We start from the raw sequence: 25,734 nt of genomic DNA, 5'->3' as shown, positions 1-25,734 counted from the left end.
GTCCAAATTGGGGTAATTTTCGTTAAAAATAGTGGTTGCATTGGAACTGGTCTTGGGTGGTTCTGTTTGGTCCATTTAACCTGAATTTTTGTCTCATATGAGGGTAGGTGTATATTGACCATTCTGTATAAAATAATCTTCCAGGGTAGTTGTGAAGTAAAGTTATGCCACAAACAGTGTGCCTAATTTGGGCACTTTTATGACAACGAGTGCTTGTATTGGAACTGGTCCTGATTGGTTCTGGTTGGTCCATTTACCCAGGAATGGTGTCTTATTTGTGGGTAGATGTATAATTCACAATATTGTGTAAAATTAGTCTTCCAGGGAGGTTCTGGGGGGATGTTAGGCAAGAAATAGTGCCCAAATTGGGGTAAATTGCGTTAAAAATAGTGGTTGTCTTGGAACTGGTCTTGGGTGGTTCTGGTTGGTCCATTTAACCTGAATTTTTGTCTCATATGAGGGTACATGTATATTGACAATTCTGTATAAAATAATCTTCCAGGGTAGTTGTGAAGTAAAGTTATGCCACAAACAGTGTGCCTAATTTGGGCACTTTTATGACAACGAGTGCTTGTATTGGAACTGGTCCTGATTGGTTCTGGTTGGTCCATTTACCCAGGAATGGTGTCTTATTTGTGGGTAGATGTATAATTCACAATATTGTGTAAAATTAGTCTTCCAGGGAGGTTCTGGGGGGATGTTAGGCAAGAAATAGTGCCCAAATTGGGGTAAATTGCGTTAAAAATAGTGGTTGTCTTGGAACTGGTCTTGGGTGGTTCTGGTTGGTCCATTTAACCTGAATTTTTGTCTCATATGAGGGTACATGTATATTGACAATTCTGTATAAAATAATCTTCCAGGGTAGTTGTGAAGTAAAGTTATGCCACAAACAGTGTGCCTAATTTGGGCACTTTTATGACAACGAGTGCTTGTATTGGAACTGGTCCTGATTGGTTCTGGTTGGTCCATTTACCCAGGAATGGTGTCTTATTTGTGGGTAGATGTATAATTCACAATATTGTGTAAAATTAGTCTTCCAGGGAGGTTCTGGGGGGATGTTAGGCAAGAAATAGTGCCCAAATTGGGGTAAATTGCGTTAAAAATAGTGGTTGTCTTGGAACTGGTCTTGGGTGGTTCTGGTTGGTCCATTTAACCTGAATTTTTGTCTCATATGAGGGTACATGTATATTGACAATTCTGTATAAAATAATCTTCCAGGGTAGTTGTGAAGTAAAGTTATGCCACAAACAGTGTGCCTAATTTGGGCACTTTTATGACAACGAGTGCTTGTATTGGAACTGGTCCTGATTGGTTCTGGTTGGTCCATTTACCCAGGAATGGTGTCTTATTTGTGGGTAGATGTATAATTCACAATATTGTGTAAAATTAGTCTTCCAGGGAGGTTCTGGGGGGATGTTAGGCAAGAAATAGTGCCCAAATTGGGGTAAATTGCGTTAAAAATAGTGGTTGTCTTGGAACTGGTCTTGGGTGGTTCTGGTTGGTCCATTTAACCTGAATTTTTGTCTCATATGACAATAGTACTGACTGATAGTATAATTTTAACCCGTTCATCTAGTATTCTCCAATAGCAGAGTCCAAAAAAGTCCCAAATTTCTCGCTAAATAGAAGAAATAAACTACTACTTATTGTTTTTAATGGTTTTGTGTTCTTAATAAAGTTAAAAAAAAATGATAGAAATTTTAATCAGCTTTCCAACAGCCGAGGATATCATGCAAATGCGCACACTGACCAGAAGGGGCGCAACTGTAACATTTGTGTACGAGCCTGCCATAAAAAAACAGTAGAAGAAAAAATTGACCAATGACGCGCCTGTTTCAGTTTTTGAATGCAGCGGCGTTGTTGACAACTTCACGGTTTGACGAATTTTTCGAAATATGATATTGTAAGTCTTAGGCGTTTTTGTTAAGTTATACAAATTTTAATCATTTCTAAACGTTTAAGATATGGCAGGAAAAAGAACTCGCTAATCCCATCTTTCGTGAAAGAATACTGTCAACCGTCGCCGTAAGTACGTTGTTAATGTCGCATTTTCTGGGCCGAATAACTAATTATAGTGGTCTATAATTACGATACAGTTTTTTAAAAAATGTTATTTTAATGAATTGCATTCCTTGCTCAAATACCGGACGTTTTCTACAATTCCAGTGATGTCAAATCAAAGCGTGGAAGGCTCGGTGAGCATAACTTTGTATTGTTTGCATTGCTGTAGCATCGTCAAATTTCCACGTACTTTCATTTCCATAGTTTTTTTCATTGCTTTGAATGTTTATTTAGCCTTCCAGGATTTGTGCTCGTGTTCCCCTGCGAAGTTTGGAAAATGAGAAGCACTTTCTTCCGACTCCAATCAGACGTAAATCCAGATCACGTTTGAACCAGGTGCGCTCAATGTTTCTCTCAAAATTGTTTTTGGGCAGAGAAAAACCCCGTTTTGGGAAGAAATTTTGCCTTTTGTCATTCTGCAATTCTAACACAGTCATTATTCCACCAACAGGATTTGGGCATTGGCTCTCCTCCACCAGCCCAAATGACACAAACCACTGAAATGGCCGATTGTGCATTTTCTGATTTCACATTTAAATCATTCACCTTCTCCAATGGGCAAGTGATTGTTTCAGAAGAACCATCTTCATGTCCAGAAGACAGCATTGTTTTGCCTCAAGGCCAAACTGCTAGCAAGACCTGCGAAAAAGAGGACATGGACACCGGTGAGATCTTCAACATACACGAAGAACATCCCTACTGCGTTCAAGAGCAACTGGAGACTCAATTTGTTGGTTTCGCAAGTGCGACAAAGTCTTCCAGTCCAGTCTATGATGTAACATTCAAGTCATTTACCTGCACTGGAGGTCAAGTGGAAATTTCCAATGTCACTGAAATGGAAGATGAGACCGTTCTTCTGCCATCAGAGCAAATGGCAACCGGTCATCCTGAAGCTAGCTTATTAGCTGCTGATATTCAGCAATGCGACGATCACTTTGAACATCCGTACTGTCGTTTGGAGGCGAATGTGGACACTTTGGCACAAGGGGAAGATTTTTTCCAGTCTTTTGTGGGTGCACAAGAACCAGCTGACGACTCCCCGATCCAACAGTACAATGAAGATCTTCTAGTGGATTCCATTCAAAAGACTCAAAATGATAACAACTTAATTTCACTTACACCAGCAGGCAAAACAATGTCTTTCAATTCAGTTTCCAATGACACTAAAATGGCAGACGAGACCATTCTTCTTCCATCTGAGCAAATGGCAACCAATCATCCGGAAGCTAGCTTTTTAGCTGCTGATCTCCAGGAATGCGGTGATCACCTTGAACATTCGTACTGTCGTTTGGGGTCTTTTGAGTGCACACAGGAACAAGCTGACGACTCCCAGATCCAACAGAACAATGAAGATCTTCTACTGGATTCCATTCAAAAGAGTCAAAATGATAACGACTTGATTACGCTTACACCAGCAGGCAAAACAATGTCTTTCAATTCAGTTTCCAATGACACTAAAATGGCAGACGAGACCATTCTTCTTCCATCAGAGCAAATGGCAACCAATTATCCGGAAGCTAGCTTTTTAGCTGCTGATCTTCAGGAATCCGGTGATCACTTTGAACACCCATACTGTCGTTTGGAGCCTAATGTGGAGGCTATGGAACAAGAGAAAGTGTTGTTGCAGGGTTTTGCGTCTACACAGGGACAAACTGAAGACTCCCAGATCCAGGAGAAAAATGAAGACCTTCTACTGGATTCCATTCAGAGAAGTCAAAATAATAACGACTTGGTTACTCTTACACCAGCCTCCAAGACAATGTCTTTCAATTCAGTTTCCAATGTCACCAAAATGGCAGAAGAGACCGTTCTTCTTCCTTCAGAGCAAATGGCGACGGATCATCCAGAAGCTAGCTTTTTAGCTACTCATCTTCAGGAGTCCGGTGATCAATTTGAACATTCGTACTGTCGTTTGGGGTCTTTTGTGTGTACACAGAAACAAACTGATGACTCCCATATCCAACAAAACAATGAAGATCTTCTACTGGATTCCATTCAAAGGAGTCAAAATGATAACGACTTGCTTACTTTTACACCAGCCTCCAAAACGATGTCCTTCAATCCAGTTTCTTTGGAGGTCCAACACAAATTCAATGACGGAAGCCCCGTGTTGACTGGAATTTTAAACGAGACGGTTGAACAAATTGCAACCGGTCAGTCAGACCCAGGACTTTCACCCAAGGAACCCGATGCCCTCACGGATACGCAACGGCATCTGGAACTCAGCGAGGCAAAGGACAGTGCCCTCGGCTCGTCGGACGACGGACCCGAAGCGCCGACCGCCGCTGGCCAATCCCTGGCGGAGACGGTGCCCAATGTTTTCAAAGTACTTTCCGAGTATCCCTCGGTCGTATCGGCCCTGCATCTCATCAGTCCCGTCCGAAGGGCGTCCGAGTCCCTCATGAGAGCTTGCCGGGAAACCGCCAACGATTGCGAGAAGAACACGCTTTCGCCAGACAACGACGAGCAAGCCGCTTGGTGGGCGGAGCACTTGGAGAGCCCGATCCCCAGCCCACTTTTAAACTCCACGACTCTGTGCAACAAAACCCAGTCGGAGAATCTACAGACGGATTTGACGAAAAAGGTCAAGGGGTCAGCGCCGCCTTTCACCCCGGACTATCCGCTTCAGCAGCAGCTCCGACAGATGGCCGAGTTTCTCATCCTGGCGTCGGGAAAGATGGATTTCGCCACACGCGCTGCCGCCGCCGCCGGACAAGCTCCGCCTCCCGTCGAGTCCCGCAGCACCTGCGTGGGCGTCACTCCCGTGAGACGATTCGATCGAAGCCTCAATACGTCAGGGGAGTTTGTGAGGAAAGTGGAATTTTCTGTAGCCGACGCTAGCACGCTCACAGATCCTCTCCTGTGGAAGTAAGTAATCCTATTTTCTCTATCGATATAGCTATTTGTTATGCAAAAACCTGATCAGATTAATGGAAACGGAAAACTTTGTCATCTTTTGGATTTGTCGTCTTGTCCATAAAAACCGGTTTCATTCAAATTTGAGAATTTTCCACCTGCAAAATTACGAATAAACAACTAAAATTGACTGTACTTTTTTTTAGAATTTTTTTGGGTGACTCGCTGGTGTCAAACTCAAGGCTTTTGGGACATTTCTGGCCCGTCATATCATTTTGAGTGGGTCCCCAATAGCAATAGATATGCTATTTTTATTTATTTTTTAAACAATGAGTTGTCTGTAACGCTTTAGCAATGAAATTGCAGAATAACTACTTATTTATCTAATTTTATAATTGGCACTCCAATTTCAATTGGTTTTAAAAAATGTTCAGGTATTTTCTTCTTGTTTGTTGTTACCAGTCCACCTTGAAAAATGCTTTAACTGGCTTCTACCAGATATCATTTATAATATGGAATATATTATATTATACATGAACTCTTGACGAGTTGTATATTAACACCATATGGCCAAACATATTGATTCTTGAAGTTTGAACAATGTGATTTCTTATCTTTCATATCCTATAAATGTGATTAGATTCACACCTCAGAAACTTCCATTGGACACCGATTCTTATTTGGTTATGTGTTCTGGCAGCTGTATCCCAAGCAACCTGGACGGCGTCCCCCGAGAGGAGCTGGAGCAGAGGCTGCTGTCCAGCATGATCGTAGGCGAGGCCTTGGTACAGCAGCTGGCTGCCGCTCGGGCGCCCCTCGCGCGCCACACTTCCACCGGCGCGCCGCCCTCCCAGCTGCGGGACAGGCCCGTACAGACGGACCACACGGAGCTCAGCCAGGTAAATGACAAGGAGAAAAAAAAAACATTGGTTCTATCTCAATGCGTGGCTAATATCTAGTTGTATTTGTGTACTTTACACCTAGACCACAATGTACAGGGACTTATATATGGAGGCCTTAAAACGAATTGGGGACTTGGAGCAAGATGGACGAGATCTGCAAGAACTGGTCCAATCCATGCAGGGAATGCGTGTGACGATGGTGAGACTTGGATTTAGATTTTTTTTTTTAAATCAACCCTTATGGGGCACTCAGTTAAATCATTACCTGTGATTAATAAGGCCATAAATCCAATCCAGTATGACGAGACCATACTAAATGTAATCCAACAGACATCTTTGACAAGCGACACCGACGCGGCGCTCACCGATATGAAGAAAATGGAGGCATTTGTTCGAGAGGATCATCAAAGTCTCGCCTCGCACGTGAGTCTCAGAGGAAATATGTCTATTTATTCTTTCATTTTCCCATCTGTTTATCCTTACAAGCTTATCCCAGGTAACAACAGGCACTACACCCTGAATAGGTGAATTGAGAAAAATAGCAATATTAAAATTATATTATGTTCTTTTTTTTTTAATCATGGGAGATTGAGATATAATCATATTTTGTTTCAGGAAGTAAAGTGATGAAATTGCAAGAATGCTTTTACTTAGAAATATTTTTGTCATACTTTTGAAGTCTTTTTAACATTAATTATAGCAAAAAATATTTGAATATTTTTCTGTTAAAACAGTTATTTAAAAAATGACATTTTTTTTTAATACAAAATTAGAGTGGCAAATGTTTAAAAAACAGTATTTGCAGGATAAAAATTGAATCCTACATGAACAATAGAATTAAAAAAAATAGTAAACCAATTTTATTGTCTTTAGGAGAAAATAATATTGAAAAAAAATGGACGACTTAAAAAAAAATCCAATCACATCTAACTACAATTCAATACACATTCTCTTTTTTAGTATGACGAAATGAAGGCAAAGTGCACAAAGTTGAAGGATACTCAGCTCCGAATGACACAGAAAGTGAAGGAGGCTTTCCAACAAAGAGACCAAATGAAGACTGAAATGGAAGACGCCCTGACATCCAAGCACGCCGTAAGTATCAAATATATCGATTTCAATCGGCACTCTCAAAAGGCCTCTTCACCCAATCGTTCGTGTACTTTCAGGCCTTCGCTACGATGGAGCAGCTACGAACTCACTGCGCTGACGAAATGGCGGAACTCGAGAGGAGCGTCGGCTCTCAGCGCCAACTTCTGGCCGCCCTCAATATTACTTACACAGAGCAGGTCAAAAGAATAAAATAGGAAAGCCAGTCACTACTGTATAAGTACTACTATGTTTCATTTCTCACACCCAGGTTGCACTGAACCAAACCAGCAGCGAAACCCTCAACTCTACTTTGAATCTCGTGAGCCAAACAGTGGGAGATCAATCCAATTTGACCAAAGAAGTAGGTGAAAAAAACCCGACTTTTTTAATGTGTCTTGGCATCACGTTTTTCTGTTTTTATTCCTCGTCACAGCTGTCGACTGTCAGAAAACTGGTGCAAAGGAGCGCTCCCTTGCTAGCAAAGCTTAATGAGAAGGCGGCAGCCGCTCTGAAGGAGAGAGACGAACATATTTCGACGCGGGACCGAGTGCTGGAAGAGAACGAACTGGTCAGCATAGGCATAAAACAAAAAACCCTGGAAAACAACTTGTAATTCATCACTTTTTGAATTTGTTTTACCACAAAGCTGGAAGAGAAGTTGAAGCAAGCCCAGCTAAATCATCACAATGCTGAAGAACAGATTGGTGACTTAAATCAACAGATTACAATTTTGACTTCAGGTAAAATATCTAACGCAGATGCGGTTTGATGTGTCAAGCTGCAAAGTGATTTAAAAAAATAAAATAAAAAAATAAATATTGTTTAAACTTTACCCCAGAGGTTGGTGTTCTTCGTCAAAAGCTGATGGAGCGCGAGGACGAGCGAGCTCAGCTGGAGAGGACCGTGACGCAAATGTCGGCCACCTTGTCTTCCACCACGGCGTCCCATACCATGTTGGAGCACATGTTGGCTGAAGAAACCTGCAAGTATGTTTCGAACAAATCGAAAATCCTGACAATAGCACTGGACGATATTGAGGGGAAAAAAAACTGATGGAATAATGATTAATACCATTTAATCATTATTAGTAATATTTAATAAAACAGGAAGACATCATTGACATACACTGATTACAACTTGCAAGGAGAAATCACTCATAACGCGGCTTCGTTCAAATTAATTAATTAATTTGATTTCAGTTCATTTCAATGGGAAACGTTCGCTCGAGTTACGAAAAGCTCGACATACGATCTCAGTCTCGGAACGGATTACGATCTTGTGTCGAGGTACCACTGTATAGCGGCATATTGCACAGCACTAATTGACTTAGCGAAGGTTTTGAAAAGCCTTAATGATAGCGAGACATGTCCGGATTTGACGTATAAAAGCAACTCTAGCATGGTGACAAATGCTTTATTTACAGGTTGGAGGAGGCACAGAGGGACGCAAACGCGGTCAAAGAAATTGCAGAGGAGTAAGTGACGTCCCAGAAAATATTTTCAGTTGAACAAAATTCTAAGCGAATCACGGCCATTTCAGGTTGGCGTCGTCGAAGCGGCAGGCGGAGGAAGGGGCCGACGAGCTGGCTCGCCGTCTGGCCGAAAGAGACGGGGATCTCGAGCGGTTGATGGCGAGCCACCAGTCGCAGAGCTCGCAGATCCAGGAGCTGAGGGACGTCTGCCGGGAGCTCGGCGGCGTGGCGGAATTGAACGAGGTCGGCTTCGGTGGCCCGAGAGGCGTTGGTGAGGAACGCTAACGGCCTTTTTGTTGAACGCTAACGCTTTGTCGCGCTTGGGTTCCAGTTCTTGCAAGCCGAGAACCAGGTGACCAGGGAGCAGCTCGCCGAAAACGAGAACGCGCTCGTGGTTCTCCACGAAAGGAACATTCAGTGCGAGGACCTTAAGGCAGAACTCCGCCAAAAAGAGTGAGTCTCTTGTCCTCAAAGCACTGGAATTACCGCTGCGCTCGTCATATAACAAAAAAGGACGACATCGGAGTATAAATCACATTTTGAGGGGCAAGTAGATAAACACAGCAGTTCCAAAACAAACCATCAACAACAAAAGAGCAGATCAAAATGGAATGAATAGCTGCAAAATTGCAAAAGCAAGTTTAAATATTACAGCACTTCAGCTTAATGTCATCTTTATTTCTTTTAGAATATGCTCACAGCCTTTTACTTCTGCTTCTGGGTAATTATCTGATCATCAACGGTTCAATTATAGCTATTTATATTTGCTCTTATAGCTTAGCTTTAAGATGGTGGCCATTGTGAAACAGAGTAGACAGATGCAAGTATAGAATTAATTGCTCCAGCTAAAATACTCTTTACATACTGCGCTTTTGAAAGTTTTAGAAAAGGTTTGGTTTCTAATCAACAGACGTCTAAATTTTTGGTACCCGGACGTTTCGTCCCCGGATGTTTCGTCCCCGGATGTTTCGTCCCCGGATGTTTCGTCCCCGGACATTTCGTCGAATGGACACTTCGTCGACAGACAATTCGTCGCCGGATTCGCTCGCTCTCAAAATTATAATCATAAGAGAGAGTTTTTACTGTTGAAAGCGATCAACCAGGTAATCTCTCGCTCTCAAAATTATCATCATGAGAGAGAGAGAGAGCCATTGCACATCATTTTTAATAAAACAATTTTATTTATTGCCTTTTATTTTAATGTCAAAGTTCCTTTAAACAATCTGAAGTAAAAACTCTCTCTCTCATGATTATAATAAATGTCCGGCGACGAAATGTCCGGGTACCAAAAATTTAGATATCAAGAAACTGTATTTCTTTTATCAAAAAATACTGTCTGACGTTTGAAATAACGATAGGTTGCGCAAAGTCCACGCTTTAATTATATTTGGCGAAGCAACTGGTCCTGTCCAAAGATGGCTACCAAGTCAGAACGTAATTCCTTCTGCTATCAGCGTGGTCCTTACTATAAGTTAAGAAAAAAAAGTCAAACATAAATTCCACAGACTTCCTGGCTACAAAGTAGATTAGATTAAATTCAACTTTATTCATCCCATACTTGGGAAATTCACTTTGTTGCAGTATCAAGAAGGTCAAAAAACACAGAAAAAGACATTGTAGACTTAAATGAAATAGATAATAAATACATAAATAAGCGTGTTACACGAAACTCCCTACAAGTCCAGATTATTCTAAAGCAATGAAATTGCTTCACAGGTCCTGAGAAACTCAAGGGAAAAAAACACGATACAATAATCCCGCCTCTTTTTGCAGCCAAGAGACGTCTTACGTGCAGGAGCAGCTGCAGGCTGCACAGGCTGCAGCCACGGCGGAAAAACTTGAGAGGGGTAAGGGGCTCGCTCGGGCCGTCACGGAAATCACCTTGCTACACCACGCGCTAAGGGGGGCGACCGACGAGCTGCACCTGGCGCTCGGCAGACAGGTACGGGAAAACGGCGGCCCGGCGTCTTTTCGGCGCGACTGAAACCATCTTGGCTTTGCAGGAGTCTGAAAATGCGACGCCCAGCTCTTTTGAGGACAACGGCACACTTGTGTCAACTGCTCAGGATCGGCGCAAGGAGGTGGAAAACGGAACACTTGATGGTAACTTTTTATGTCAATTTGATTTAACATTTAATGCCATGATTCAGTAACTGTTCAGTAACTAAAGTTACTTTAAAAATCAATTGAATGAACTGGAATTTTGGCTTAATAACTCTTAGAACACTCAAACGAAAGAAACGGGTCAATAACATTCCTGTTAGGGCTGCGCAATATGTTGTTTTTCTTAATACAATTTGCTCAATGGATTAACAAGTTGGATTTTCATTTTTTTTTAAATTGGATTGGATAACTTTATAGCTTTATTCATCCCGTATTCGGGAAATTTCGTTCGAGGGTGAGGATGCAGGAATAGGAAAGACATTTTAGACATAAATAGATAGGTAATAAGTAAGTTACTAAATAAATACATGAATAAATATATAAATAAATAAGCGTGTTGCTTAGCACATATATACATACATACACATAAATGTACATGCATGCATACGGCATATGGTTTGCATATATTTTAATCACTAAAATGTGGGTCTTTGTCTTTTTGTTTGTTTTCATGAATTATACTCATACCAGAATAAAAAATGGTATCAATAAATGTCTAAGAAATAACATAACAGTGGCATTAGATTAATTATGTAAGCAGTATTTTACATTTTGCCCATAGAATTGTGGCATGAATCTAACGGTATGCATAATTTCTGTGTTTTTATTTTCCCCTGAAGTGTCCGTGGACTCGCCAAGTGATGCCATGTTTAGCAAGAACAGCGCCTTCACCCGCCTTCCGGTCACACCGAAAAGTAAGCTCGCAGAGGGGGTGTCGGAGGACAGGGAAGAGGGGCGGAGCAGCCTGTTGGAGCCGCTGGCCCTCCTGAGCAACACGGTCACCGAGCTGGTCGGCGCCCTCAAGGCACTGCAGCGGCTTAAAGACGATCGCTTGGATGAACTTCAACGCACCGTGTAAGTAGACTACAGTGGTACCTTGACCTACGATCTTAATCCGTTCCGGGACTGAGATTGTATGTCGAGCTTTTCGTAACTCGAGCGGACGTTTCCCATTGAAATGAACTAAAAACAAATTAATTTGTTCCAACCCTCTGAAAAAACACCAAAAACAGGATATTGGAAAATAAATCTTCTAATTCGCCATCTATTAACAAAGTAATACATAACTAGTGGTTTAATAGTAATAAAATGTGTTTAATAGAACTAAAATTAGACTCATTTCGCAGAGGGTAGAGACAGCGACATACACGGAGGCGGGGGGGGGTGTTCGGGGGGACTTTATCCACGGCACTCGTAAACAAACAAACAAATTTAAATGAACTTGGATTAATATATACAGACACTCAAACATACGTTTAATGTAACTTTACACAAAACTGATTTTCTAATTTTGTTTTAATCTTTTTTTACCTTCGTTTTCCGGGTTAGCGGTTTGCCACGCCTCCACCCTCACGTTCGCTATCGGTGGACTGTTTGCTGTTGTATTCCCTTCAAAATATTCCCAAAATGATGCACACAAATGTCCTCACAATCGGACAACGCACGACCACTTGCCAACGAGAAGTAGTCTTGAATAAGCGATCGCGGGAGCTAACAGGCTAAGGAAGGAAAAGCAGGAAATGCAACAGCTGCCTACCTACATATTGATTGTGGGTAATGAAGTTTTATTCTGAGAAAGGCTGCCATTGCCTATCGGTCGGTGTTGTGTGCACGAGTATACTTCATTACCCAGAAAGCCCTCTTTTTGCCCGTGCATGCGCGTTGTGCGTTTCCTGGTCGAAACTCGTCTGAATAAATCCTTCAGTGCTCGTAGATATCTGTTATACACAAAAGAGATGCGGCAAAAAAATACAGTGCGCTACAATGATAAACAGCCTCTCATGTCATGGCCACCTGGCTTGGTCGCATCTCGAAATTTTGATCGTATCGCGGGCGAATTATTCGATCGAAATTTTCGTCATACCACGAGCTGATCGTAGGTCGAGGTACCACTGTACTATGTTTTGGACCAAAACGTAAAATAAGATAATACCCCAGTTTAATCATTATTGGAAAATAAAATACTGAGAATGGCTACAGAGATTGCAAAGTGTAGTCAGCACGTCATAGATTTAAAAAACTGTGTTGCATCAATGTGGAAACTCAAATAAAATAGAGCACAATACCTTTCTGAACCGCTTTATCCTCATTAGGGTCTGGAGTCTATTAAAGTAAAAGTGTTTCATGTTGATATTTTTCACTTTCCTAATTATTGTGACAGAATGAACACAATGAGGAATTAAAAACTTGGATAATGTACATTAAAAAGCTGCATTTTTTTTTTGCTCATTGGCTGTCATCTACAGTGATAGATGTCCAATCCAAGTGATGTTATTGTTCACAGAACACAGTCAGGTCAAAGTAGTACCCCTTTTCTTTCCAGGTCTAGCCTGGAGATGGCGCTGGAGGCTGAAAAAAGCCAGCACACCGCCGAGGCGGCCCAACTGAAGCGCCAACTGAGCCTGGCGGAAGGCCAGGCGGCTCGACGAGAACAAGCGCTGCAGCAGCAAGAGCAGGTCGGAGGCTCGGCGAAACGCCGGAAAAGTCCAGTCCTTTTCGCTCTGTGAATCATTCCCTCCCGACAGAACGAGAAGACCATCAGTAAGCTGATGACTGAGGTCACCGAGGCTCAGGAGACGGCCACCAAACACAGCCTGGCGTGCAATGTGAGAAGCCCTAAAGCCTTTTTGAGCTGCGTCACACTTTTAATTAACATTGAGCTAATCTCACGCTGGAGCACCATCTGAAAATCTCCTCATTTAAAATTCTTTCACCTATATTTACAGTTTAAAATCATTTTCATTTAGTTTTATCAACAGAAATTATTTCATAAATATTTCAATATCTCATTTTTCCACACCCACCTTACTTCGCCAAGGTCACCAAGTTCCGTCGTCATCGTAATTTTATGACTTCTCCCAAGATCACTTCAATTTCATAATATTATGCGAAAAGCAGTTTTGCGGTCACACGGATTTTACATCACCAACATGGATGCCCACGAAACCAAACCACTTCCAGTTCAAGTTATATTAAAAATAAGCAACTTTAATCCTGAAATATTATGATTTGAATCTTGCCATAAAACAATATGGATTAATTGTTTGTCACATTTTCAATTTTAACCCCAAAATAACATTTTTTTCTCGGAATATTAAAACCCATGATTTCTTGGAAGTCATTTCCCATGGCACGGTGGTTGGGAAACACTGGTATGGCCCCTACAGATTTATTTATTTATTTTTTAAAGATAAAATCAGGAATTTTAAAAATTTTATTTTATGAGACTTCCTTTAGTAAAACGGCCCACTAGTTGGACCATCAACAAAGACTAAACAGCCAAGCAGTAAACATAAACGTTAACGTATATCGTTTGATGGGGGGAAAAAGTCCATATAGTGGATGAAAACATGCTCTAAATCATGTGTCAAAGTGGCAGCCCCGGGGCCAAATCTGGCCTGCCGCATCATTTTGTGTGGCCCGGGAAAGTAAATCATGAGTGCTGACTTTCTGTTTTAGGATCAAATTAAAATGAAGAGTATAGATGTATATTAAATTTCCTGATTTTGCCCCTTTTAAATCAATAATTGTCATTTATTAATCCATTTTTCTGTGTTTTTTGTTCAAAAATCATTTTGTAAAATCTAAAAATATACATATAAAAAAGCTAAAATGAACATTGTTTTAGATCTATAAAAAACTGAATATTCAAGGCTTTTAATCCATTTATATAAAAAAAATCTAAATATTATATCTAAAATGGTCCGGCCCACATGAAATTGAGTTGACGTTAATGCGGCCCGCGAACCAACCCGAGTCTGACACCCTTGCTCTAAATTGTTACAGTACGTAAGCCACTCACTTAAAATGCATTTTACAGTGATAAAGTCCCGCTTTTTTTTTTTTTTCCCTCCAATTCTAAACAGGAGTTGCGTCAAGAGACAAGCGAGCTTAGTCGCTCGCTCCAACGCTCAGAAACCCAAGTCCAAATCCTGCGCGTCAAGCTGATTAAAGCGGCCGGACAGACGACCGCTGACGACACCGACGACACCGACCAGAAGCTTTTCTTACTCCAAGAGGTGCCACTCCGTTTTCCAATCAAATCATTTCGCTAGCTACTTCCCGTTTGATGGCGCCTTGCCAAAATAAGAGCATGACATTTCAAATAAGAGTTCTTTTGTACGCAAAATCTAGAACGTATCGGACTTTCCTAAAAATTCCCGTTGACCGGGACGGACCCCTATTCCGGCCCGAGAACCACATATTTGGCACCGACGCCCTAGTGCACATGTGTTAAAGTGGCGGCCCGGGGGCCAAATCTGGCCCACCGCATCATTTTGTGTGGCCCGGGAAAGTAAATGATGAGTGCCGACCTTCTGTTTTAGGATCAAATTAAAAGGAAGAGTATAGATGTATTTTTAGTTCAAAAATCATTTTGTAAAATCTAAAAATATATAAAGAAAAGCTAAAATGAAGAGTATAGATGTATATTAAATTTCCTGATTTTCCCCCTTTTTAAATCAATAATTGTATTTATTTAATCCATTTTTTCTGTGTTTTTAGTTCAAAAATTATTTTGTAAAATCTAAAACTAAATAAAAAAAGCTAAAATGAAGAGTATAGATGTATATTAAATATCCTGATTTTACCCCTTTTAAATCAATAATTGTAATTTTTTAATCCATTTTTTCTGTTTTTAGTTCAAAAATCATTTTGTAAAATCAAAAAATATATTTAAAAAAAGCGCAAATAAACATTGTTTTAGATCTATAAAAAACTGAATATTCATGGATTTTAATTTAGTTCATTTAATCCATTTGTTAAAAAAAATCGAAATATATCTAAAATGGTCCGGCCCGCGTAAAATCAAGTTGACGTTAAAGCGGCCCGCGAACCAACTCGAGTCCGACACCCTTGCCCTAGTGGACATGCAGAGAATTATCTTATATATTTTTTAAATTACCATTAGGTGGAGAGACTGAATAAGAGCCTTCAGGAAACGCAGCAGACCAAAGCGAAACTCCTGGAACGGGCAAAACGAAACGTGAGTGGTCGGCACAAAATGGCGCCGGTCAAAAAAAAAGCCCCGGCGTCCAATTTTTTAAATTTTCGCCCGTTTGCAGCAAGCCGTCCAACAGACGAATTTGGAGAAGTGCGAAATGGAGTTGCAAATGTTGAGCAAAATGATGACAAAAGTGCGAGAGGTGAGTTCAATTCCTTTTATCATCCCGTCATGTTAATACGGCGGAAACGTAGAGTTTTTAAAAAAAAATATTTTTATTTTTATTTTATTTTTTTCCTTACTCCGTTTTTGTTGTTGTTTTTTTTCCTCGCAGACGTTGCTGTCGTTGCCCGACGTGGTGAACAATTGTGAGCAGCTGAAAGTGCTTTCCGATTATTTAGGTTGATGTTGTTTGTCTTCTTCGGAGTGTTTATGCGTTTTTATTTTAATTTTTTTAGTTTTTCAATGTTTCAAATTAACAACATTAAATAAAGCGTCTTTTTATCTTGGTTACAAACGTCCCACAGGAAGTAAAACCACAATTCCTTTGGAAAAAAAGTTGTATTGTGTGTTTAGTTTTGTTAAAATAATAAAACGGCCGTTTATGATTCATTCATCCACAGTGCGTCAGATCTATTTTCTTATAATGTCATAAAACTTGTCATTTAAATGTTAGATTTTGACTCATTGTCGGGGATGAATCAGGGACTATTTACAATCATTTGTATTAAAACATTTGAAATTCATATGACAAGAGAATATTTTATTTCAAAATCTATTTATGTTTAGTCAAACATAAGATATGTAATATTTTTTCTCCTTGTGTTTTTATGATTTAATAAGTTCTTTCTTACAGCAAAAGTGATAGACGTCTGAACCAAGTACGTACGTACATTTTTTTTTTTTAAAGATTTCTAATATCACCATTAAGACACTGGTAAAAAATGTTAACCTTAAAATATAGTTTTTGTTTTGTTTTTGTTGTTGCGGTGATGCAATCTCAATTCTTTCACAACAACAACGTGATACAATCAAGTTGCATTAATGAAGTGCATCCTTTCAGGTCCTGTCACGTCGTGGTTGACTGGCGGCCGTTTCCTCCTCAAACGGGCCCAACTATCGCGTTTCAAATCACCGTGTGTGTTTGCTTGAGCAGATTAGCAGAACCGAGTGTCCAAAAAAGGCCAGCCGGCTCCAGACGCTACTCCAAAAACAGATGAAATGAAACGCCTCGAGGAAAACAACAAAAAGTCCGGATCCATTGACAGGTTTTATTCTTAAACGCTTAATACATTTTCCCCATTTTTTTTGTTTTGTTTTGCAACACCACATACAACGATCTTCAATTATTGTAAAGCCTTGTGTCAAAGTGGCGGCCCGGGGGCCAAATCTGGACCGCCGCATCATTTTGTGTGGCCCGGGAAAGTAAATGATGAATGCCGACCTTCTGTTTTAGGATCAAATTAAAATGAAGAGTATAGATGTATATTAAATTTCCTGATTTCCCCCCGTTTAAATCACTAATTGTAATTTTTTAATCATTTTTTTCTGTGTTTTTAGTTCAAAAATCATTTTGTAAAATCTAAAAATATATAAAAAAAGCTCAAATAAACATTGTTTTAGATCTATAAAAAACTGAATATTCAGGGATTTTAATTCAGTTCTTTTAATCCATTTATAAAAAAATCTAAATATTATATCTAAAATCATCCGACGTATATTAAATTTCCTGATTTTCCCCCTTTTTAAATCAATAATTGTCATTTTTTAATCAATTTTTTCTGTGTTTTTAGTTCAAAAATCATTTTGTGAAATCTAAAAAAATATATAAAAAAGCTAAAATAAACATTGTTTTAGATCTATAAAAAACTGAATATTCAGGGATTTTAATCCAGTTCTTTTAATCCATTTATATAAAAAAAAAAAATCTAAATATTATATCTAAAATCGTCCGACCCACATGAAATGGAGTTGACGTTAACGTGGCCCGCGAACCAACCCGACTGAGTCTGACACCCCTGCCTTTGACCATCAAGCCCGATAATTTAATCCCCCAAAAAGGTGATTATTAACCCTTAAGAGATCCTTTCAGAATATTTTGCGGCCAATAAGAATGTACCAATACGTAGGTTGCCATAATTTAAAATATGCCATATTGTCCAAAATAAGATCACCCAAATTACTTGTTTTAGGGAAAATGGAATAGAATGTTAAATGTGAGTCATTTGTACTCATAATATGGATTTTATAAAATCATATATACATATGACAGCCCTATCCTGCTCAGTGATACATTATAGGCTATAAACCTGCAAATTATAGGCTATTAATCTGCAAATTATAGGCTATTAATCTACAACGGTTAACTCAAAACAACAACACTTCTCTTTTAACAAGCAAACATTGCCAAATATATACAGCCAATAAGCCTTCTAAATTATAGGTGAAAGGATTTAAACAAACAAGTCAAATCAACAACCTTAAATAAACCTTTGCGAATTATACCTTTTTAAATAAACCAATTTGAAAGTAACGACAGAAGAACAACGGAAAAATGTAATATTCGTGTTGAATTGACAACCGTGAGAGTCTTATCTATCGGACCTCTTAAGGGTTAAGCATCATTAAAAGCGCGTCCATCAAAGTATTATTTCCACCCGCATGCCGTGAAGATGACGTTCGTGAGGACCAACCTTGAAAATTGCTTGTCGGGTCAATCACGGCTTTGTTTTGTCTTCGGGAATGCAGCGACAAACCCAAAAAAACGGTCTACCAGACCTGTCTATCAGGCGGGTATGACATCAAGACGGGTCCAGGTTTTGCGGGGGTGTCCAAATTATCGCAAAAGGGATTTTAAAAATAAGGGATATGTTGTTTTTTGTTGTGGTTTTTTTAAGGTTAAACTATACTTTTGCTAACAACCACTTGTTTGACTAGTAGTAATCTGTGTTTTTCAGTTTTGGGTCATTTTAAGTGGATTGAAAATGGTTTGATCAAGTTATGTTTGTCTTTATTCAGGAAAATAATAACAAAATAATTATTAATGAAAATATTTTTTTTATAATTATTATTAAATCATTTGTGTTTTTCAGTTTTTGGTCATTTTAAGTGGATTGAAAATGGTTTAGTCAAGTTATGTTTGTCTTTATTCAGGAAAATAATAACAAATAAACGATTAATGAAAAGAAAAAATGTTATAATTATTATTAAAACCTTGTGTTTCTGAACATTTTAGGGTCGTGTAGGTCACACCAATGGTTAATATTGTGGCCTGCACAGGTGAAAATGGGATGCCCACATATGTAAGTATTTGTTCTATTAAAGGTTTTTAAGGCAGGTTGGTAACTATTTATATATTTTTATTTTTTAGGGGGCAAAGTACAATTTTGAAGTGATCCATGTACATGATTTGCTTCGCCGCAACTGGCCCCCGGGCCTTGACTTTGACACCTTTGCACAAGTAAGGAAATTAGGTAAGTATGATACTTTAAGTGAAATATATTTTAATGTTTAGTGTTGAATTATATGGTAAACTCTTGGATAGAATTAAATCGTGGCAGACTTTGTAAAAAAATAAATAAAAAATAAAAATAAAAAAAAGCCAATTATCCATTTTTTCTGTAAAGAATAGATAAAGCGCCATTGTAATAGGATGATTTAAGGCATATTATCGTCTTACGATATTCAGAAATAATTATATAAATAATTGAGTAGAATTTTTTATTTTTAATACCTTTTTGATTTCCAAAGTCCAAGATTAAAATGAGACGCGTGAAAGTTTTCATCAGCAAAATTGTTTATTAAAATGGCCCCTTTTTAAAGCTTCTTTTAGTGAAGTAGAAGTGATGGCGTCGTTAAACATGTTCCCATTCAATTAAATCGATCGAATCTAATCGCGGTACAAATCAGTAAATATCGCAAAGCTGCTTTTCCCGGCGAACTTTAGACGTTTGACTTCATTGGCGGTAAATACAAAATCAAAAGAATAGTGGCATGTTTGGACCCACCTGAATTCTGACCGGAAAATAAAGACGATTAGTTTTGCGAAAAGGAAAAGAAATAAAATAGCAACCATCCCCCTCCCCGTAGTACCTTTAACGACGCTCATATAGCCGACACGAACCTGTCCATGTTGCCGCTATACGGCGGGTGTCGCAAGTAACCCCCCGAATTGGCGCCGTTGTACTGTGAGAAGGAACCCAGCTGGACCGGCGAGACCCTGTCGTAGATATCGCTCGCCTCTCCCGAGGAGCCCAGGCGACCGCTCGCGGCGTACGCTTGGCTTTGGAGTTGTCCGTAAGGGCCCTGGGAGAGGGCGTGGTGGTGATGGTGGTGGTGGTGGATGTGCGGGTGGCCGCTCGGCGTGGGGTAGGGGAACCCCGGGTGCGAAGCGGCGCCGGCGGGATGAGGCGGGGTGACGATGCCGCAACCCTGGCTTTGGAAGGCGGGCGGCGGCAGGGCGCAGGGGCCCCCCGGGATCACTTCGGGGACAAAGTCGCGGATAGACTGCTCCGGCGTTCCGATCAGATTGTTGATGGTGAAATTCCGAGTCTGAGCCGGGCCGAAACTGGGCGGCGACGGCGAAGGGTAGTAGGACGAGGTCATCAGCTGCTGCCCGTAGGACGGGCTGACGTCGGGGTACGGCGCGTTGGCGTAGGGTCTGCCCACGTGGACCGGCGCCAAAAGCGCCTTGTCGTGCACGTAGCAGGTGTAGGTGCTCAGGTCGCAGCGCTTGAAGCGCTTCCGGCGCCGAAGGAAGCTACCGCTCTCGAACATGTCCTCGGCGTTGGGGTCCAAGGCCCAGTAGTTACCCTTCCCCGGGCGCCCCGGTTCGCGGGGGATCTTGATGAAGCAGTCGTTGAGGGTCAGGTTGTGGCGGATGGAGTTCTGCCACTTCTTGGAGTTGTCGCGGTAGAACGGGAAGCGCTCCGTGATGAACTTGTAGATGCCGCCCAGCGTTAGCTTGCGCTCCGGAGAGTTGGCGATGGCCATGGAGATCAGGGCGATGTAGCTGTAGGGCGGCTTACCGCGCTGAAGGGGTCGCTTCCTGCGTCGCCCCCGGGGCGGCTCCTCCGGGGGGTCGGGGGCCGACGACGACGAGGCGTCCGTCGGAGGATCCTTCTCCGCTTTCACCGCCGGCATTTTGTTGGCGGAGATGAACTGGCGGAATCCCCGGCCACTCACCGTCCGCGATGGGGAACCCGGGGTCGGCCCGTGGCTTTCCGGACGTGACTGGCGGGCTCGGCTGGCGTCTGCGGAGTGTTTGAGAGTGACTCACCTCGCCGGTGGCGACGGGGAGGGATTAGCTAAGGCACTCGCACCTGAGGGGCGTGGCATTCTCTTCGCATGCCTCTTTGCTTTTGTCTCCGTCGCGTGCTGATGGACGTTTCTGCGTCAACAAATGATGTGCGCGGGCGTTATGTGGCAATGACAGACGGTGACGGGTGAAAAGGAATCGTTTCTTTCCTTGACAGAATTTCTGGAGGAGGTCAAGTTTGCTTTCAAAGTTGCGTCTTAGAAAAAGCGACCGTGCTAGTTGGAAGTAGCATTTTTCGACTAGACTAGTTAGGAGTAAAAGTGTGTGTTTATACTGCCTCTGGTGGCCTAGATGGGCATTGAATTAGGATGTTGCGGAATATGGTTGCGTATTAACTTTAATTTTTGGTGTCGCTAACAAAGGCGTGTCGTCGCCAGGGCAGAAAAAAGTCAATTTGTGCATTTTAACGTTTTAAAATTGATGTTATTTATATGTATATGTCAGAAGTTTCACATCAAAAGTGATCCTATCATCTTAAAATTTACATTTCATGTTAAATTGGGCTGTTTTACATAAAAATTGTCAAATTTCAAACGCAATGTTATTCACATTTCATTTCATTTTATTAGCTGACCAAGTTTGACACTAAAATGAGAAGTTTGACGTTAAAATGTAAGTTGGAACGTGGCAAGTTTTCAGATAAAAAATAATGAACTAAGATTCTTATTTGTACTTTTTTGTTCTCGTCCTTTTGTGTGGACGAATCCGAAAGTTGTCAGTGATGTTTTGATAGAAACACGAAATGCCGCAGTTGCCCTCGTTTGCTTAAAGCTGCTTTTAAAGGACGGAAATGCTTTGACTTTGTTTGTAAAATTAGTCTTCCAGGGAGGTTCTGGGGGGATGTTAGGCAAGAAATAGTGCCCAAATTGGGGTAAATTGCGTTAAAAATAGTGGTTGTCTTGGAACTGGTCTTGGGTGGTTCTGGTTGGTCCATTTAACCTGAATTTTTGTCTCATATGAGGGTAGATGTATATTGACAATTCTGTATAAAATAATCTTCCAGGGTAGTTGTGAAGTAAAGTTATGCCACAAACAGTGTGCCTAATTTGGGCACTTTTATGACAACGAGTGCTTGTGTTGGAACTGGTCCTGAGCGGTTCTGGTTGGTCCATTTACCCTGAATTTTTGTCTCATATGAGGGGAGATGTATATTGACCATTTTCTATAAAATAATCTTCCAGGGAGTTTCTGGGTGGATGTTAGGCAAGAATAAGTGTCCAAATTGGGGTAATTTTCGTTAAAAATAGTGGTTGCATTGGAACTGGTCTTGGGTGGTTCTGTTTGGTCCATTTAACCTGAATTTTTGTCTCATATGAGGGTAGATGTATATTGACCATTCTGTATAAAATAATCTTCCAGGGTAGTTGTGAAGTAAAGTTATGCCACAAACAGTGTGCCTAATTTGGGCACTTTTATGACAACGAGTGCTTGTATTGGAACTGGTCCTGATTGGTTCTGGTTGGTCCATTTACCCAGGAATGGTGTCTTATTTGTGGGTAGATGTATAATTCACAATATTGTGTAAAATTAGTCTTCCAGGGAGGTTCTGGGGGGATGTTAGGCAAGAAATAGTGCCCAAATTGGGGTAAATTGCGTTAAAAATAGTGGTTGTCTTGGAACTGGTCTTGGGTGGTTCTGGTTGGTCCATTTAACCTGAATTTTTGTCTCATATGAGGGTAGATGTATATTGACAATTCTGTATAAAATAATCTTCCAGGGTAGTTGTGAAGTAAAGTTATGCCACAAACAGTGTGCCTAATTTGGGCACTTTTATGACAACGAGTGCTTGTGTTGGAACTGGTCCTGAGTGGTTCTGGTTGGTCCATGTACCCAGGAATGGTGTCTTATTTGTGGGTAGATGTATACTTCACAATTTTGTGTAAAATTAGTCTTCCAGGGAGTTTCTGGGTGGATGTTAGGCAAGAATAAGTGTCCAAATTGGGGTAATTTTCGTTAAAAATAGTGGTTGCATTGGAACTGGTCTTGGGTGGTTCTGTTTGGTCCATTTAACCTGAATTTTTGTCTCATATGAGGGTAGATGTATATTGACCATTCTGTATAAAATAATCTTCCAGGGTAGTTGTGAAGTAAAGTTATGCCACAAACAGTGTGCCTAATTTGGGCACTTTTATGACAACGAGTGCTTGTATTGGAACTGGTCCTGATTGGTTCTGGTTGGTCCATTTACCCAGGAATGGTGTCTTATTTGTGGGTAGATGTATAATTCACAATATTGTGTAAAATTAGTCTTCCAGGGAGGTTCTGGGGGGATGTTAGGCAAGAAATAGTGCCCAAATTGGGGTAAATTGCGTTAAAAATAGTGGTTGTCTTGGAACTGGTCTTGGGTGGTTCTGGTTGGTCCATTTAACCTGAATTTTTGTCTCATATGAGGGTAGATGTATATTGACAATTCTGTATAAAATAATCTTCCAGGGTAGTTGTGAAGTAAAGTTATGCCACAAACAGTGTGCCTAATTTGGGCACTTTTATGACAACGAGTGCTTGTGTTGGAACTGGTCCTGAGCGGTTCTGGTTGGTCCATTTACCCTGAATTTTTGTCTCATATGAGGGGAGATGTATATTGACCATTTTCTATAAAATAATCTTCCAGGGAGTTTCTGGGTGGATGTTAGGCAAGAATAAGTGTCCAAATTGGGGTAATTTTCGTTAAAAATAGTGGTTGCATTGGAACTGGTCTTGGGTGGTTCTGTTTGGTCCATTTAACCTAAATTTTTGTCTCATATGAGGGTAGATGTATATTGACCATTCTGTATAAAATAATCTTCCAGGGTAGTTGTGAAGTAAAGTTATGCCACAAACAGTGTGCCTAATTTGGGCACTTTTATGACAACGAGTGCTTGTATTGGAACTGGTCCTGATTGGTTCTGGTTGGTCCATTTACCCAGGAATGGTGTCTTATTTGTGGGTAGATGTATAATTCACAATATTGTGTAAAAATAGTCTTCCAGGGAGGTTCTGGGGGGATGTTAGGCAAGAAATAGTGCCCAAATTGGGGTAAATTGCGTTAAAAATAGTGGTTGTCTTGGAACTGGTCTTGGGTGGTTCTGGTTGGTCCATTTAACCTGAATTTTTGTCTCATATGAGGGTAGATGTATATTGACAATTCTGTATAAAATAATCTTCCAGGGTAGTTGTGAAGTAAAGTTATGCCACAAACAGTGTGCCTAATTTGGGCACTTTTATGACAACGAGTGCTTGTGTTGGAACTGGTCCTGAGTGGTTCTGGTTGGTCCATTTACCCAGGAATGGTGTCTTATTTGTGGGTAGATGTATACTTCACAATTTTGTGTAAAATTAGTCTTCCAGGGAGGTTCTGGGGGGATGTTAGGCAAGAATAAGTGCCCAAATTGGGGTAAATTGCGTCAAAAATAGTGGTTGTCTTGGACCTGGTCTTGGGTGGTTCTGGTTGGTCCATTTACCCTGAATTTTTGTCTCCTATGAGGGTAGATGTATATTGACCATTCTGTATAAAATAATCTTCCAGGGTAGTTGTGAAGTAAAGTTATGCCACAATCAATGTACCTAATATGGGCACTTTTATGACAACGAGTGCTTGTCTTGGAACTGGTCCTGAGCGGTTCTGGTTGGTCCATTTACCCTGAATTTTTGTCTCATATAAGGGGAGATGTATATTGACCATTTTCTATAAAATAATCTTCCAGGGAGTTTCTGGGTGGATGTTAGGCAAGAATAAGTGTCCAAATTGGGGTAATTTTCGTTAAAAATAGTGGTTGCATTGGAACTGGTCTTGGGTGGTTCTGTTTGGTCCATTTAACCTGAATTTTTGTCTCATATGAGGGTAGATGTATATTGACCATTCTGTATAAAATAATCTTCCAGGGTAGTTGTGAAGTAAAGTTATGCCACAAACAGTGTGCCTAATTTGGGCACTTTTATGACAACGAGTGCTTGTATTGGAACTGGTCCTGATTGGTTCTGGTTGGTCCATTTACCCAGGAATGGTGTCTTATTTGTGGGTAGATGTATAATTCACAATATTGTGTAAAATTAGTCTTCCAGGGAGGTTCTGGGGGGATGTTAGGCAAGAAATAGTGCCCAAATTGGGGTAAATTGCGTTAAAAATAGTGGTTGTCTTGGAAATGGTCTTGGGTGGTTCTGGTTAATCCATTTAACCTGAATTTTTGTCTCATATGAGGGTAGATGTATATTGACAATTCTGTATAAAATAATCTTCCAGGGTAGTTGTGAAGTAAAGTTATGCCACAAACAGTGTGCCTAATTTGGGCACTTTTATGACAACGAGTGCTTGTGTTGGAACTGGTCCTGAGCGGTTCTGGTTGGTCCATTTACCCTGAATTTTTGTCTCATATGAGGGGAGATGTATATTGACCATTTTCTATAAAATAATCTTCCAGGGAGTTTCTGGGTGGATGTTAGGCAAGAATAAGTGTCCAAATTGGGGTAATTTTCGTTAAAAATAGTGGTTGCATTGGAACTGGTCTTGGGTGGTTCTGTTTGGTCCATTTAACCTGAATTTTTGTCTCATATGAGGGTAGATGTATATTGACCATTCTGTATAAAATAATCTTCCAGGGTAGTTGTGAAGTAAAGTTATGCCACAAACAGTGTGCCTAATTTGGGCACTTTTATGACAATGAGTGCTTGTATTGGAACTGGTCCTGATTGGTTCTGGTTGGTCCATTTACCCTGGAATGGTGTCTTATTTGTGGGTAGATGTATAATTCACAATATTGTGTAAAATTAGTCTTCCAGGGAGGTTCTGGGGGGATGTTAGGCAAGAAATAGTGCCCAAATTGGGGTAAATTGCGTTAAAAATAGTGGTTGTCTTGGAACTGGTCTTGGGTGGTTCTGGTTGGTCCATTTAACCTGAATTTTTGTCTCATATGAGGGTAGATGTATATTGACAATTCTGTATAAAATAATCTTC

The 25,734-nt window shown here is 40.6% G+C and overlaps 2 protein-coding genes across 3 annotated transcripts; one reads left to right on the top strand and one right to left on the bottom strand.

Annotated features, from left to right (window-relative positions):
* Positions 1-1,821: 1,821 nt before the first annotated feature.
* LOC144070337 (uncharacterized) lies at positions 1,822-16,107 on the top strand. 2 transcript variants are annotated; one of them, XM_077594897.1, is made up of 26 exons: positions 1,838-1,903; positions 1,963-2,025; positions 2,167-2,195; positions 2,296-2,397; positions 2,513-4,929; positions 5,618-5,816; positions 5,902-6,018; positions 6,150-6,242; positions 6,780-6,914; positions 6,989-7,108; positions 7,180-7,272; positions 7,345-7,479; positions 7,558-7,651; positions 7,750-7,897; positions 8,335-8,385; positions 8,451-8,625; positions 8,714-8,835; positions 10,156-10,324; positions 10,386-10,485; positions 11,166-11,400; positions 12,869-13,001; positions 13,071-13,151; positions 14,412-14,564; positions 15,455-15,529; positions 15,609-15,689; positions 15,822-16,107. In XM_077594897.1, the coding sequence occupies exons 3-26, from the start codon at positions 2,169-2,171 to the stop codon at positions 15,891-15,893; spliced, it is 5,127 nt and encodes a 1,708-aa protein (XP_077451023.1). In that variant the 5' UTR covers positions 1,838-1,903; positions 1,963-2,025; positions 2,167-2,168; the 3' UTR covers positions 15,894-16,107. The 2 variants fall into 2 exon arrangements, with proteins under 2 accessions (XP_077451022.1, XP_077451023.1); XM_077594896.1 differs by having other exon boundaries at positions 1,822-2,029.
* Positions 16,108-19,265: 3,158 nt separating this feature from the next.
* On the bottom strand, positions 19,266-20,873 carry LOC144070338 (forkhead box protein E1-like). The gene has a single exon (XM_077594898.1). It carries the CDS (start codon positions 20,627-20,629, stop codon positions 19,592-19,594), a length of 1,038 nt encoding a protein of 345 aa, XP_077451024.1. The 5' UTR covers positions 20,630-20,873; the 3' UTR covers positions 19,266-19,591.
* Between the last annotated feature and the right edge of the window lie 4,861 nt (positions 20,874-25,734).

The sequence above is a fragment of the Stigmatopora argus genome, unplaced genomic scaffold (assembly GCF_051989625.1).
Source record: "Stigmatopora argus isolate UIUO_Sarg unplaced genomic scaffold, RoL_Sarg_1.0 HiC_scaffold_35, whole genome shotgun sequence".
Taxonomy (NCBI): domain Eukaryota; kingdom Metazoa; phylum Chordata; class Actinopteri; order Syngnathiformes; family Syngnathidae; genus Stigmatopora; species Stigmatopora argus.
This window is presented reverse-complemented; position numbering and strand designations above follow the sequence as displayed.

Coding starts and splice junctions, on each gene's coding strand:
- LOC144070337 (XM_077594896.1), top strand. Junction 10,325..10,385: donor ACCTGGCGCTCGGCAGACAG/GTACGGGAAAAC, acceptor TTGGCTTTGCAG/GAGTCTGAAAATGCGACGCC. Junction 13,002..13,070: donor CGCTGCAGCAGCAAGAGCAG/GTCGGAGGCTCG, acceptor CCCTCCCGACAG/AACGAGAAGACCATCAGTAA.
- LOC144070338 (XM_077594898.1), bottom strand. CDS start 20,629: ATGCCGGCGGTGAAAGCGGAGAAGGATCCTCCGACGGACGCCTCGTCG.